Source organism: Pongo pygmaeus, chromosome 20 (assembly GCF_028885625.2).
Source record: "Pongo pygmaeus isolate AG05252 chromosome 20, NHGRI_mPonPyg2-v2.0_pri, whole genome shotgun sequence".
Taxonomy (NCBI): Eukaryota; Metazoa; Chordata; class Mammalia; order Primates; family Hominidae; genus Pongo; species Pongo pygmaeus.
In genome coordinates this window covers 10,372,232-10,386,424 of record NC_072393.2, presented here as the reverse complement: position 1 = coordinate 10,386,424, position 14,193 = coordinate 10,372,232, and the positions used below count along the sequence as shown (strand labels likewise).

The following is a 14,193-nucleotide window of genomic DNA, read 5'->3' as shown; positions in this document are numbered from 1 at the left end:
GCAACTGAACATTGAGGACCACGAGGCAGCTTCCACCAGCCTGACTGGTGTCTTAGTATGAGTTGGAGAAGGTGCCCCTGCTCCTGGGTCCCTTGAGCCAGGCACCTACGTCCAGGCCCAGCCCACATGCCTGTGTGGTTGGCCCTGGTTATGGAGAGGGCCCACGAGTCAGCTGATCAAGCTCATGACTTGTAAATTGTTGGGGCTTGGCCTTTCCGTGTTGTTATCTTAAAATGATACATCCACGTTCTCCCAGGCTTGGATGAGGATAGCCCAATTGGACAGCAGATTCTGCATAGCACTTTTTCCTGTTCTAGAAAGTGTACCCTCAAGTGCTTGTAATAGGCATTTCAGTGTCAGCCAGATCAAATGTTAGTGTTAATAAAATGGATTGTTTTAAGTTTCTATTGTAGCAAAGTCGAACTACTCTTATTGGTGGCTAATTGGTCATGGCCCCACTGAGGGAGAAATTAAGTGACTATCAAATTGCCTTCTTACTAGTCTGTGTTAGAGAAGGGACCAGTGCGTTTCTCTCCCAAACGATTGCAGTTCTCTCCTTTTCAGGCCTATAATGCAAAGACCAAAAGCTTTGAAGATCCTCCCAACCATGCCCGTAGCCCTGGAAACAAAGGGAAGGGCAAGGGAAAAGGTACGTCATTGTATGAGTTTCTTTTCAAGTTATTCTTCTGTAACTTGGAGGCTGCCTGTGAATCCCTCAGTGTACAACCACCTCTGGTGTTACTGACTCTGGGACAGCGAGGCCGTCTGAGTTAACAAGGCGCTTGAGAGCAATGTGGACTTGGACTCTGAGGATCGGGTTTAGCCTCTGGCCTCTCTCCCCCAGGGAAGGGCAAGCCCAAGTCCCAAGCCTGTGAGCCGAGCGAGCCAGAGATAGAGATCAAGCTGCCCAAGCTGCGGACCCTGGACGTGTTTTCTGGCTGCGGAGGGTTGTCGGAGGGATTCCACCAAGCAGGTGAGCACCCGTAGGCTCCATCTCTGAATACCTGGTGAGCCCAGACCGGGCAGGTGCTACCTGAAACGCCTTCCAACCCCGGTCACCTTCCTGACTCAAGAATCTCCTTCTGAGGCCAGGCACGGTGGCGCACGCCTGTAATCCCAGCACTTTGGGAGGCTGAGGTGGGTGGATCACGAGGCCAGGAGTTTGAGACCATCCTGGCCAACATGGTGAAACCCCGTCTCTAATAAGAATACAAAAATTAGCTGGGCGTGGTGGTGTGTGCCTGTAGTCCCAGCTACTCGGGAGGCTGAGGTGGGAGAATCGCTTGAACCTGGGAGGCAGAACTTGCAGTGAGCCAAGATCACACCACTGCACTACAGCCTGGGTGAAAGAGCAAGACGCCATCTCAAAAAAAAAAAAAAAAAAAAAAAAATCTCCTTCTGGAGAGTTGAAAGCATGGCTTCGTGTTTGATCTGCCAGGCATCTCTGACACGCTGTGGGCCATCGAGATGTGGGACCCTGCAGCCCAGGCATTCCGGCTGAACAACCCCGGCTCCACAGTGTTCACAGAGGACTGCAACATCCTGCTGAAGCTGGTCATGGCTGGGGAGACCACCAACTCCCGCGGCCAGCGGCTACCCCAGAAGGGAGACGTGGAGATGCTGTGCGGCGGGCCGCCCTGCCAGGGCTTCAGCGGCATGAACCGCTTCAATTCGCGCACCTACTCCAAGTTCAAAAACTCTCTGGTGGTTTCCTTCCTCAGGTAAACGGGTAGAAGCCCCCCAGTGTTGCCAGACGGCCCGGGGCTATGCCACATGTCAGCAGTGGTCATTTTTGCCCTGCACTGAGGCCTCTGCCCCCTGGAAGCTCACAGCTCAGCTCTCACCAGGGAGAGACTTTGATAACATTCGTGAGGGGCTTCCGGCACAGTGGGTCGTTTCTCCCCTCTGTCTGTGGAGGTGACTCCTGCAGTCTCTCCCACCCCCTACAGCTACTGCGACTACTACCGGCCCCGGTTCTTCCTCCTGGAGAATGTCAGGAACTTTGTCTCCTTCAAGCGCTCCATGGTCCTGAAGCTCACCCTCCGCTGCCTGGTCCGCATGGGCTATCAGTGCACCTTCGGCGTGCTGCAGGTGGGCCCCAGGGCCGGGGTGGGCAGACGGATGTGGCCAGCATGTGACCTGGCCAGCAGCCAGCCATCCCTTACTGAAGGCAGGGTTCAGTGGCACAGGCCTGCCATCCAGGCGGCAGAGGCTGGCATTGTGCTCTGTCCCACTGGCGGAATCAGGGGAGATGCGTGCTCAGCCGGCCCCCAGCAAGTCCACCTCTAGCGTCTCTTGAGCTGTGTTCTCGAACATGCCTGGGAGGGCTGGCTACAGTGGGCTTCTCGTCATGCGGCTCCCGGCTCCTTTCCCTTGATGGGGAAGGGTGAGCAGCCCACCATGGAGCACTGCGGAACGGTTGAGTCTGTACAGGGGAGGGGAAGTGAGGTGCGCAGAGCCATGTGTAGGCGGCAGCTGTTCGATTGGTTTAAAAGACAGTTTTGCTCTGGGTAACTGCGCACACAAACCCCCACAGATGGCCGAGGGTTGCACTCCAGGTGGCTGTGTCTGTAGGGACAGGGATGGACATAGTCTGTGGGGCCCAGGCCTTATCTGAAAAGCATCCCCCATCCTCTGTGTATTAGCTCAGTGATTGAGGGCATAATTAAAAATGAAACAGCTGTCCAGATGCTAGCACAGGATGTCTGCCTAAGCGGGCAAGCACTTGGCTACCCAGTCCCCTAGCTCAGCCTCAGGGCGACTCAGGCTCACCAGGCAAGACTTGTCGCAGCCACGTTCTGTGTCCTTGTGACCACAGCCATCAGGGAAGTGACAGGGCTCCTGGTCTCCAGTGTTCTCCCTGAGTGCTAAGACCTTGGGGTCCTTGCAGTGCTTTCAGAGCTGGCCGGACTTGCCCGCAGAGTTCGCCTCCACCTTCCCCAGTGGCTGCCCCCTGGGCTCAGCTGCTTTTGTTCTTTATCTGCTCCAAACTCCTCTGACCAGGAGCCCGCCTGCCGGGGTAACTGGGGATTCTGCAAGTGCACTCCGCATTGGCCAGCCACTCCCGACTCAGGCTGCTGACCCCGGGCGTGGGTCTGGCCAGTCCAGTTGGGAGTGTCCCACTGACGGTGGGGTTGTCCGTCCTTCTTCCCCACAGGCCGGTCAGTACGGTGTGGCCCAGACACGGAGGCGGGCCATCATCCTGGCCGCGGCCCCTGGAGAGAAGCTCCCTCTGTTCCCGGAGCCACTGCACGTGTTTGCTCCCCGGGCCTGCCAGCTGAGTGTGGTGGTGGATGACAAGAAGTTTGTGAGCAACATAACCAGGTAGGTGGCCCCTGTTACTCCTCCACACACTGCTGAGCAGGCCTCAGTAGCTCATGGGGCCCGTGAGTGCTCCCTGGTGAGGCTTAGGGAGGAGAGGATGGTACGGCATCTGCCCTGCCACACGGTGCTCTGCCACATGGCGCTCTGCCACCTGTGGTCTCCAGTTCTGACCCTGCATCATCTGCCTACCTAGTAGATAGCACGTGCAGAGCGGCCAGCCCCATGCTTGGCTGTGGTCGTCCACAAAGCCCACGCCATAGCCCCATTCCCCCTTCCAGATGGCATCCAGACACACTGCCACCCATGTGACCTCGGGCAGTGCTGTGATCTCGGGAGAAGGCCATCTGAGCAGGCAGGGGGTGGCACCTGTGTCAAGCGGACAGCTGCTGCGTGCATCTCCAGAGGTGTTGACCTCCTCCTCTGTTGCAGGTTGAGCTCGGGTCCTTTCCGGACCATCACGGTGCGAGACACGATGTCCGACCTGCCGGAGGTGCGGAATGGAGCCTCGGCACTGGAGATCTCCTACAACGGGGAGCCTCAGTCCTGGTTCCAGAGGCAGCTCCGGGGCGCACAGTACCAGCCCATCCTCAGGGACCACATCTGTAAGGTAATGGCACCCCGACAGAGCGGCTTCTCCTTGAGGCCCAGCCCAGCAGCCTCGTGGGAACAGTCAGCCTGTCCAAGACTCAGGGGAGACATGGAATCTGATCCCAGGCTCCTCCTCCCGAGTCCTCAGCCTTTGTGTGACCCCTGGCCTCTCCTGCATGGTCATGGGAAGTGTCAGAGCTCCCGCAGTCCTGGACTCTGTCTGGAATGGTGTCAAGCCACTGCCCACCCACCACTGCCTTCCCCCTCGCTGCCTCTCCCCACATGTTTTCCCCATCCCCTGGCACCACTCCCCTTCCCCCACCCTAAAGGCTCAGCTTAGATTCCCACGCTCTCCTACCCCTGCGCTGCCTCAGGTCCCTGCTGTGGCCTCGAGCCAAGTGCGATATCCCTGACTGTCTTTCCCGATGGGCGTGAGCCCCAGGGGGCTTCCTGGTCACCATGGTGTACCCAGCACCCAGCCCACCATGGATGCTCGGATGCTGCTCACATGAGGTGACAGCTGGGCCCCCCACACTCTTTCAGGACATGAGTGCATTGGTGGCTGCCCGCATGCGGCACATCCCCTTGGCCCCAGGCTCAGACTGGCGCGATCTGCCCAACATCGAGGTGCGGCTCTCGGACGGCACCATGGCCAGGAAGCTGCGGTATACCCACCATGACAGGAAGAATGGCCGCAGCAGCTCTGGGGCCCTCCGTGGGGTCTGCTCCTGCGTGGAAGGTGGGGCCTGTAGGTTGTGGTTCCTGGTGGGCTGAGGGGAAGGAAGGCAGAGCCCTGGGCCTTTGGCCCGTGAACCTGGAGGCCAGGGCAAGGCACAGACACACCAAGGCTGGGTGTCCCAGAGAAGGTAGCTGCTGACCATGTTAAGTAGTAAAAGCAGGCTGGGTTCATGGCCCACACCTATAATCCCAGCACTTCGGGAAACCAAGGCGGGAGGATCACTTGAGCCTGGGAGGTTGAGGAGGCTACAGTGAGCTGTGATTGTGCCATTGCACTCCAGCCTGGGAGACAGAGTGAGACCCTGTCTCTAAAAAGAAAAAAAAAAAACAAATAAATAATAAAAGCAGGTCAGGCATGGTGGCTCACCCCTGTAATCCCAGCACTTTGGGAGGCCAAGGCAGGCAGATCACTTGAGATCAGGAGCTCGCGATCAGCCTGGCCAACATGGTGAAACCCCATCTCTATTAAAACTACAAAAATTAGCCGAGCATGGTGTCACACGCCTATAATCCCAGCTATTTGGGAGGCTGAGGCAGGAGAATCACTTGAACCCCATAGGCAGAGGTTGCAGTGAGCCAAGATCATGCCATTGCACTCCAGCCTGGGCAACAGAGCGCGACATATAGTACTAATAATAAAAACAGTGCCCAGAGAACGAGGATTGTTGGCTGCTCCACCCCAGGGGGCCCCTTGCACAGGAGGTGCCATCTCTGCCTCCCAAAGCTCTAAGAGCCACTGTCCCCCGTCCCAAGCCTATACCCCATCCTATAACTGCAGCCTCATCACTGTCCTGTCTTCCAGCCGGCAAAGCCTGCGACCCCGCAGCCAGGCAGTTCAACACCCTCATCCCCTGGTGCCTGCCCCACACTGGGAACCGGCACAACCACTGGGCTGGCCTCTATGGAAGGCTCGAGTGGGACGGCTTCTTCAGCACAACGGTCACCAACCCCGAGCCCATGGGCAAGCAGGTAGGTGGGGAGGGGGCATCCAAGGGCCTGGGTCAGGCCCTGTACTTGGAGGCCTAACTAGGTGGAGGTGTGGGTTTAGCCAAGTGGGGGATAGCACCCCAGGACCCCAGGCACCTGGCCTCTGCCTCCTGCCCCTCCGTGTCCATGGGACAGGCTCATAGGCCAAGGCCATGGCCGGACGCTGCCACGGTGCCATTTCCCTCCCTGTCCCCCACGGTGACCCGGCCTGGGTGCTACTGCCCTCGCCCACCGCGCCTCTCGCCCCCAGGGCCGTGTGCTCCACCCAGAGCAGCACCGCGTGGTGAGCGTGCGGGAGTGTGCCCGCTCCCAGGGCTTCCCTGATACCTACCGGCTCTTCGGCAACATCCTGGACAAGCACCGGCAGGTCAGTGGGGTGGCGCCCGCTGGGTCTGGACAGGAAGGAGGCTTCTGTGCCTGTCACCAGGTGGGGCTGGGGCCAGTGCAGTCACTTCCGGGAGGACACCTGCTGGCTGCCGGGTAGCCCCAGCACTCTCAGTGGGAAGACGGCCCACATGAGGGACAGTGCTGAGACATCTGAGTCAGGCTGCGTCCCTACGCTGGTTCCTTACTCTTTGTTTTTGAGGCAGAGATTGAACCAGAAGGACAGTCCGTCACACTAAAGGAGCAGGCTAAAACCCATGATGGCGACAGCTCGCTCGCCGTAGGATCAAATGAACTAGCACCTTAATTCCTACCTGCTTCTCAGGTGTCAGGTTGGCTTAACAAGTTAGTCTATGAGTTAGTCTTAGTTAAGTGTATTTTCATCAACATAGGGCACGCGCATTGCTTAAAAACCAGTGTCCAGGGTTCTTGTGAAAACCACATTTCACCCCTCCCCCTGAATCTGGTTCTCGGGAAGCAGCCACTCTTTTTTTTTTTTTTTTTTTGAGATGGAGCTTTGTTCTTTCGCCCAGGCTGGAGTGAAGTAGCGTGATCTCAGCTCACCGCAACTTCCACCCCCCTGGTTTTAAGTGATTCTCCTGCCTCAGCCTCTTGAGAAGCTGGGATTACAGTCATGTGCTACCACACCCGGCTAATTTTTGTATTTTTAGTAGAGACGGGGGTTTCACCATGTTGGCCAGGCTGGTCCCAAACTCTTGACCTCAGGTGATCTGCCTGCCTCGGCCTCCCAAAGTGCTGGGATCATAGGTATGAGCCACTGCGCCGGCCGGGGAAGCAGCCACTCTTAGCTGGGAGTGAAACATGTCTAGGTGGCCCATGTGTCTTTTTTTTTTTTTTTTTTTTTTTCTGAGACAGGGTCTCACTCTGTCCCCTAGGCTGGAGTATAGTGACATGATCTCTGCCCACTGCATCCTCCACCTCCAGGGTTCAAGTGATTCTCCTGCCCCAGCCTCCTGAGTAGCTGGGATTACAGGCATGTGCCACCATGCCCAACTAACTAGTTTTTGTACTTTTAGTAGAGACAGGGTTTCACCATGTTGGTGAGGCTGGTCTCGAACTCCTGGCCTCAACTAATCCACCTGCCTTGGCCTCCCAAAGTGCTGGGATTACAGGCGTGAGCCACTGCTCCCAGCCCCACGTGTCTTTGTCTCAAGTCTTTCTGAAGCTCTTCAAAAGCCCAGTGACTTGTGGCTGTGGGGCGGGATGATGGGCCAGTTGGAGGGTCCGAGGACCTTGTGCTGGAAGGGCTTTGGGCCCATGTGAGCAGGACCAGAACCCTTCCCCAAGGGGCGCAATGCCCAGGTTGTCCTCCATCTGAGCAGGGGCTGGCAGTACACCTGCCCCCGGGCCTCGGGCCTGGGCGTCCACATCAGGCATTGCCCTTCTCCCCTCCCGCAGGTGGGCAATGCCGTGCCACCGCCCCTGGCCAAAGCCATTGGCTTGGAGATCAAGCTCTGTATGTTGGCCAAAGCCCGAGAGAGTGCCTCAGGTATGGTGGGGTGGGCCAGGCTTCCTCTGGGGCCTGACTGCCCTCTGGGGGTACATGTGGGGGCAGTTGCTGGCCACCGCTCTGGGCTCTGGGACTCAAGCGGGTCACCTACCCACGTTCGTGTCCCCATCTTTCTCAAGGGGCTGCTGTGAGGATTGAGTGAGTTGCATGTGTCGAGTGCTTAGAGCAGGCGTGCTGCACACATCAGGCCTTTGGTCAGGTTGGCTGCTGGGCTGGCCCTGGGGCCATTTCCCTCACTCCTGCTTGGTGAATCTGGCTCAGCAGGCACCTGCCTCAGCTGCTCACTTGAGCGTCTGGGTCTAGAACCCTCTGGGGACCGTTTGAGGAGTGTTCAGTCTCCATGAACGTTCCCTTAGCACTCTGCCACTTACTGGGTCAGCTGTTACATCAGTACGTTAACGTTTCCTGATGGTCCATGTCTGTTACTCGCCTGTCATGTGGCGTGACACCGGGCGTGTTCCCCAGAGTGACTTTTCCTTTTATTTCCCTTCAGCTAAAATAAAGGAGGAGGAAGCTGCTAAGGACTAGTTCTGCCCTCCCGTCACCCCTGTTTCTGGCACCAGGAATCCCCAACATGCACTGATGTTGTGTTTTTAACATGTCAATCTGTCCGTTCACATGTGTGGTACATGGTGTTTGTGGCCTTGGCTGACATGAAGCTGTTGTGTGAGGTTCGCTTATCAACTAATGATTTAGTGATCAAATTGTGCAGTACTTTGTGCATTCTGGATTTTAAAAGTTTTTTATTATGCATTATATCAAATCTACCACTGTATGAGTGGAAATTAAGACTTTATGTAGTTTTTATATGTTGTAATATTTCTTCAAATAAATCTCTCCTATAAACCACCCTGGGTGGGGACTCGTGATTTGCACGGGACTTCTGGCTGAGGTCAGACAGGAACAAGCTCTTCCATGCTGAAGGTGACCCACATGGAGTTTGAAGCTAGCACGTTTGAAGCTAGACACTCCGGGTGTCTGTCTGTGTTTGTTCAGAACTGAGTCACGTGAGTTGATCCCCATGACATGCAAATGGAACTTGCTAGCGTAGCTTCCACGAAAGCCTTTTAAAGGAAGTCTTGGCTGGCCTTCCCCATGGCTGGTAGCCCTTCTTTTGTCTGGAGTGGGTTGTGATGCCTGGCAGCAGAGCAGCCGTCCTGTGACCATGAGGCAGAGCTCTGTGCTGCGACTGGTGGAATAAGGAGAGAGAAGTCACCACTGAGCTGCCCTTGGAGCCGCGGCCGCCCCATCCCCAAGCAAAACCTCTTCTTTAGTTGGGGTTTTTTTCTTTGCAAAGATTTTTTTTTTTTTTTTTTTTTTGAGACAGATTCTTGCTCTGTTGCTCAGGCTGTAGTGCAGTGGGGCAGTCTCGGTTCAACGCAGCCTCTGCCTCCTGGGTTCAAGAAATTCTCCTGCCTCAGCCTCCCGAGTAGCTGGGATTGTAGGCGCCCATCACCATGCCCAGCTAATTTTTGTATTTTTAGTAGAGACAATGTTTCGCCATGTTGGCCAGGCTGGTCTTGAAATCCTGACCTGATCCGCCCACCTGGGCCTCCGAAAGTGCTGGGTTACAGGTGTGATCCACTGCACCCAGCCTCCCATTAGCTTTTTTTTTTTTTTTTTTTTTTTTTTTTTTTGAGACAGTTTCATTCTTGTTGCCCAGGCTAGAGTGTGGTGGCACAATCTCTGCTCACTGCAACCTCCGCCTCCCAGGTTCAAGTGATTCTCCTGCCTCAGCCTCCCAAGTAGCTGGGATTACAGGCATGCGCCATCACACCCGACTAATTTTGTATTTTTAGTAGAGACGGGGTTTCTCCATGTTGGTCAGGCTGGTCTCAAACTCCCGACCTCAGGTGATCCACCTGCCTCGGCCTCCCAAAGTGCTGGGATTATAGGTGTGAGCCACTGTGCCTGGTCAGCATTTTTTAATAGTGACATAACACTTCTGTGTGTCCAGTGGCCACTGGATGTACCCTTTCTCTGTGATGGCCACATGACTGTCTTTGCTGGGAGCTCCCTGGGCATTTGGGATGACTGCCCCTGCTCAGTCATCCTGGCTCATCATGTCTGTGCCATACAGAGACCTCCCATTTTTAGGAAGTCAATTTATATATGTCATTCTTAGTGTTTTGTAGCCTGTTTATTTTTGAGACGGATTCTCACTCTGTTGCCCAGGCTGGAGTGCAGTGGCGCGATCTCTGCTCACCACAACCTCCGCCTCCCGGGTTTAAGCAATTCTCCTGCCTCAGCCTCCCAAGTAGCGGGGATTGAGTAGCTGGGATTACAGGCGCCTGCCACCACATCTGCCTAATTTTTGTTAATTTAGTAGAGACAGCGTTTTGCCATGTTGGCCAGGATGGTCTCGAACTCCTGACCTCAAGTGATCCTCCCGCCTTGGCCTCCCAAAGTGCTGGCATTACAAGCATGAGTCACCGTGCCCGGCCTTTGTAGCCTATTTAGAAACGCCTTCCCTCCCCCCACCAAGAGATCTTAAACATGTATCTTCTTCCACATTTCTGACATTCCCATTTTAACACATGAATCACTTTTGTAAGGACTAAAAATGGGGATCTCAGCTTATTTTTTGAATAAGACTGATAGCAAATGCACACAGCAAAGTACAACAGCTCAGCTTGACATATGGTAAAGTTCCCCCATCCGAGATTTTTTTTTAAATATACTTTCTGCTGCTATTTTAAGCTAAAAAATTCATTTTAAAGTATATAATGAGTATAATGAGTTTTCTTTTTCTGGATTCCGAGGCACCTTGATCAAGACAACTGAATCTTTGTACTAATGCATAGTGTGACCTTGTGAGAAAACAATCACCCATGTACCTATTATCTTTTTTTATTTTCTATTTTTTTGAGACAGGGTCTCAGTCTGTCACCCAGGCTGGAGTGCAGTGGCCTGATCTCGGCTCATGGCAACCTCCACCTCCTGGGTGCAAGTGATCCCCTGCCTCCGTGTAACTGGGACTACAGGAGTATACCATCATATGTAGCTAATTCTTGTTTTGTTTTTTTTGTTTTTTGAGATGGGGTTTCACTCTTGTTGCCCAGGCTGGAGTGCAATGGTGCAATCTCAGCTCACTGCAGCCTCTACCTCCAGGGTTCAAGGGGTCCTCCTGCCCCAGCCTCCCAAGTAGCTGGGATTACAGGCGTGTGCCCTAGAGACGGGCTTTCACCATGTTGCCAAGGCTGTTCTCGAGCTTCTGACCCCAAGTGATCAGCCCACCTCAGCCTCCCAAAGTGTTGGGATTACAGGCATGAGCCACCACACCAGGCCTAATTTTTACTTATGTAGAGATGCAGTCTCACTATATTGCCTAGGCTGGTCTCAAACTCCTGGCCTCAAGCAATCCTCCCGCTTGGCCTCCTAAAGTGCTAGATTACAGGTATCTGCCACCATACCCAGCCAATAGTGTCAATTTTTTTTTTTTTTAAATGAGATGGAGTTGTGGTCTTGTTGCCCAGGCTGGAGTGCAATGGCATGATCTTGGCTCACTGCAACCTCTGCTTCCTGGGTTCAAGCGATTCTCCTGCCTCAGCCTCCCGAGTAGCTGAGATTACAGGCGCCTGCCACCACGCCCAGCTAATTTTAGTAGAGATGGGGTTTCACCATGTTGGCCAGGCTGGTCTCGAACGCCTGACAACAGGTGATCCACCCACCTTGGCCTCCAAAAGTGCTGGGATTACAGGCGTGAGCCACCGTGCCCGGTGATAGTGTCTATTAAGACTGCCTTTACAAAACTTAGTGGGACATGGTGGCATGTGCCTGTAGTCCCAGCTACTCAGGAACATGAAGTGGGAGAATCGCTTGAGCCCACGAGGTGGAGGTTGCAGTAGCAATCTCAGCTCATTGCAACCGAGCTTGTGCCACTGCACTCCAGCCTGGGTAACACAGCGAGACCCTGTCTCAAAAATGCTTTGGGCCGGGCACAGTGGCTCACGCCTATAATTCCAACACTTTGGGAGGCCCAGGCAGGTGGATCACCTGAGGTCAGGAGTTTAAGACCACCCTGGCCAACAGGGTGAAACCCCATCTCTAGTATAAATACAAAAATCAGCCAGGTGTGGTGGTACATGCCTGTAATCCCAGCTACTTGGGAGATTGAGGCAGAATTGCTTGAACCTGGGAGGTGGCGGCTGCAGTGAGCCACGATCGCGCCACCGTACTCCAGCCTGGGTGACAAAGCAAGACTGTCTCGAAAAAAAAAATAAACTGTCTTGCACCTCGAAGGTTGTCTTACCTAGGAATCTCTCTCGTTCCTCTATTTTTGAAAATTGGGGTAGAATATGAAATATGCAAGTCCTAAATGTTCAGCTTAAATTTCGAGAAGTGAATATAGCACTGTAGCCTACATCCTTATCAAGATAGAGAATGTCTCTGTCACCTCAGGTCACCTGTGCCTCTTCCCACTTGATCTCCTCCTTCCCAGTCCCTGGGCAGCCTCCCATCCAGTTTTGTCTCCATAGATGACATTTGCCCGTTCAGGCCAGCATGGGCTCTTGTATTTCAGATCTTTCAGCATAAATGCCTTTGGGATTCATCCATGCCGTTAATATGTGTATCAGTTTTGTCCTTTTTAAAAATATATATATATATATTTTAGAGGCAGGATCTTGCTCTGTTGCCCAGGCTGGAGTGCAGTGATGTTCTACTGCAGCCTTGATCTCCTGGGCTTAAGTGATCCTCCTGCCTCAGCCTTCTGAGTAGCTGGAACTACAGGCACATGCCACCATGCCCAGCTAAGTTTTACATTTTTTTTGTGGAGATGGGGTCTCACTGTGTTGCTCAGGGTGGTCTCAAACTCCTGGCCTCACGGGATCCTCCTACCTTAGCTTCTGCAGTAGCTGGGACCACAGGCATGTGCCGCCATACCCAGCTAATCATTATTTTTGTTTTTATTTATTTTTGAGACGGAATCTCACTCTGTCAGCAGGCTGGAGTGCGGTGATGCGATCTTGGCTCACTGCAACCTCTGCCTCCCGGGTTCAAGCTATTCCCATGCCTCAGTCTCCCGAGTAGCTGGGATTACAGGCCCGCCACCAGGCCTGGCTAATTTCTATGTTTTTAGTAGAGATGGGGTTTTGCCATGTTGGCCGGGCTGGTCTCAGACTCCTGGGCTCAAGCGATCTGCCTGCCTCGGCCTCCCAAAGTGCTGGGATTACAACATGAGCTACCATGCCTGGTAGCTGATTTTTATATTTTTGTAGACAGGGTCTCGCTTTGTTGCCCAGGCTGGTCTCAGACTCCTGGGCTCAAGCGATCTATCTGCCTTGGCATCCCCAAATGCTGGGATTATAGGCATGAACCACTGCACCTGGACAAGAATATAATATATTAACTATACTCACTATGTTATACAATGAATCTCTTAGAATGCCTTTATTTGAACTTTTTTTCTTTATATTGTTTGGAAACAACTACAGTCTCAAGAGCAGTAGATTGAATTGAGATGCAGGTCAGGCCTTTGTATCCAAGGGTTCCACCTCTGGCATTCAACCAACCACAGATTTAAAATATTCAGAAAAAGTCCACAAAGTTCCAAAAAGCAAAACTTGTATTTGCCACTTACCAAGTACTACGTGGAATCCAGGAGAATAAAGCAACGTGTAGACATTATGTCAGGTATTACAAATAATCTAGAGACGACATAAAGTACACAGGAGAGTCCGGGCACAGTGGGTCACGCCTGTAATCCCAGCACTTTGGGAGGCCAAGGTAGGAGGAACACTTGAGGCCAGGAGTTCAAGACCAGCCTGGCCAACATGGCGAAACGCCCTCTCTACAAAAAATATAAAAACTTGCTGAGCATGGTGGCACACACCTGTAGTCCCAGCTACTCCAGAGGCTGAGATGGGAGGATCACTTGAGCCCAGCAGGTGGAGGTTGCATTGAGCCGAGATTGCGCTAGCCTGGGTGACAAAGCAAGACTCTGTCAAAAAGTAACGTACACAGGAGAATATGTGTAGTGTATATGCAAATACTATGCCATTTTATTTTATTTTATTTTATCTTATTTTATATTTGAGACAGAGTCTCACTCTGTCGCCCAGGCTGGAGTGCAGTAGCACAATCTTGGCTCACTGCAACCTCTGCTTCCCAGGTTCAAGCGATTCTCCTGCCTCAGCCTCCCAAGTAACTGAGATTACAGGCATATGCCACCACGCCCGGCTAATTTTTTTGTATTTTTAGTAGAGACGGGGTTTCACCATGTTGGTCAAGCTGGTCTTGAACTCCTGACCGCAAATGATCCACCCGCCTCAGCCTCCCAAAGTGCTGGAACTACAGGTGTGAGCCACCATGCCCGGCCTATGACATTTTATATTAGGGATTTGAGCACATTCTGATTTTGGTACCACATGGGGTCCTAGAACCAATCCCCTGGGGATACTGAGGGATGGCTGGACATAGATTTGTATACACATGTGTATCCACATCTAGGCTACTTTTCTAGGAGTTGAATGACTGGGTTGAAACTTAAAACTGGCACATCCGCTAAAAATCAAGCAGGTGTTTTATAGGGATTTCATTAACTTTGCAGACTTCTGGAAGAATTGACATGTTAATGACAAGCCTTCCTTCCTAAGAACAGGGTTTGTCCTGTTTGTTCAGGAATTCCTTTGTGTCCACAG

At 53.2% G+C, this 14,193-nt stretch overlaps 1 protein-coding gene across 10 annotated transcripts in view; it reads left to right on the top strand.

The window, feature by feature from the left end:
• The window catches only part of DNMT1 (DNA methyltransferase 1), a 73,829-nt gene that overhangs the window by 52,709 nt on the left and 6,927 nt on the right, over positions 1-14,193 (top strand). For 3 of the 10 annotated variants that reach the window (XR_010125019.1, XR_010125020.1, XR_010125018.1), the window contains exons 30-39: positions 565-649; positions 845-973; positions 1,439-1,721; positions 1,950-2,091; positions 3,158-3,324; positions 3,754-3,931; positions 4,456-4,651; positions 5,453-5,619; positions 5,888-6,004; positions 7,441-7,531. Coding sequence is in view for 4 of the 10 variants with exons in the window: in XM_054461669.2 (XP_054317644.2) it covers positions 565-649; positions 845-973; positions 1,439-1,721; positions 1,950-2,091; positions 3,158-3,324; positions 3,754-3,931; positions 4,456-4,660; positions 5,453-5,619; positions 5,888-6,004; positions 7,441-7,531; positions 8,046-8,080 (1,599 nt within the window). In the remaining 6 variants the exon portion in view is untranslated. Of the gene's footprint in view, positions 1-564; positions 650-844; positions 974-1,438; positions 1,722-1,949; positions 2,092-3,157; positions 3,325-3,753; positions 3,932-4,455; positions 4,661-5,452; positions 5,620-5,887; positions 6,005-7,440; positions 7,532-8,045; positions 8,402-14,193 lie in introns of those variants that run through there. The other 7 variants (XR_010125016.1, XR_010125017.1, XR_010125015.1 and 4 more) reach the window with 3 other exon arrangements.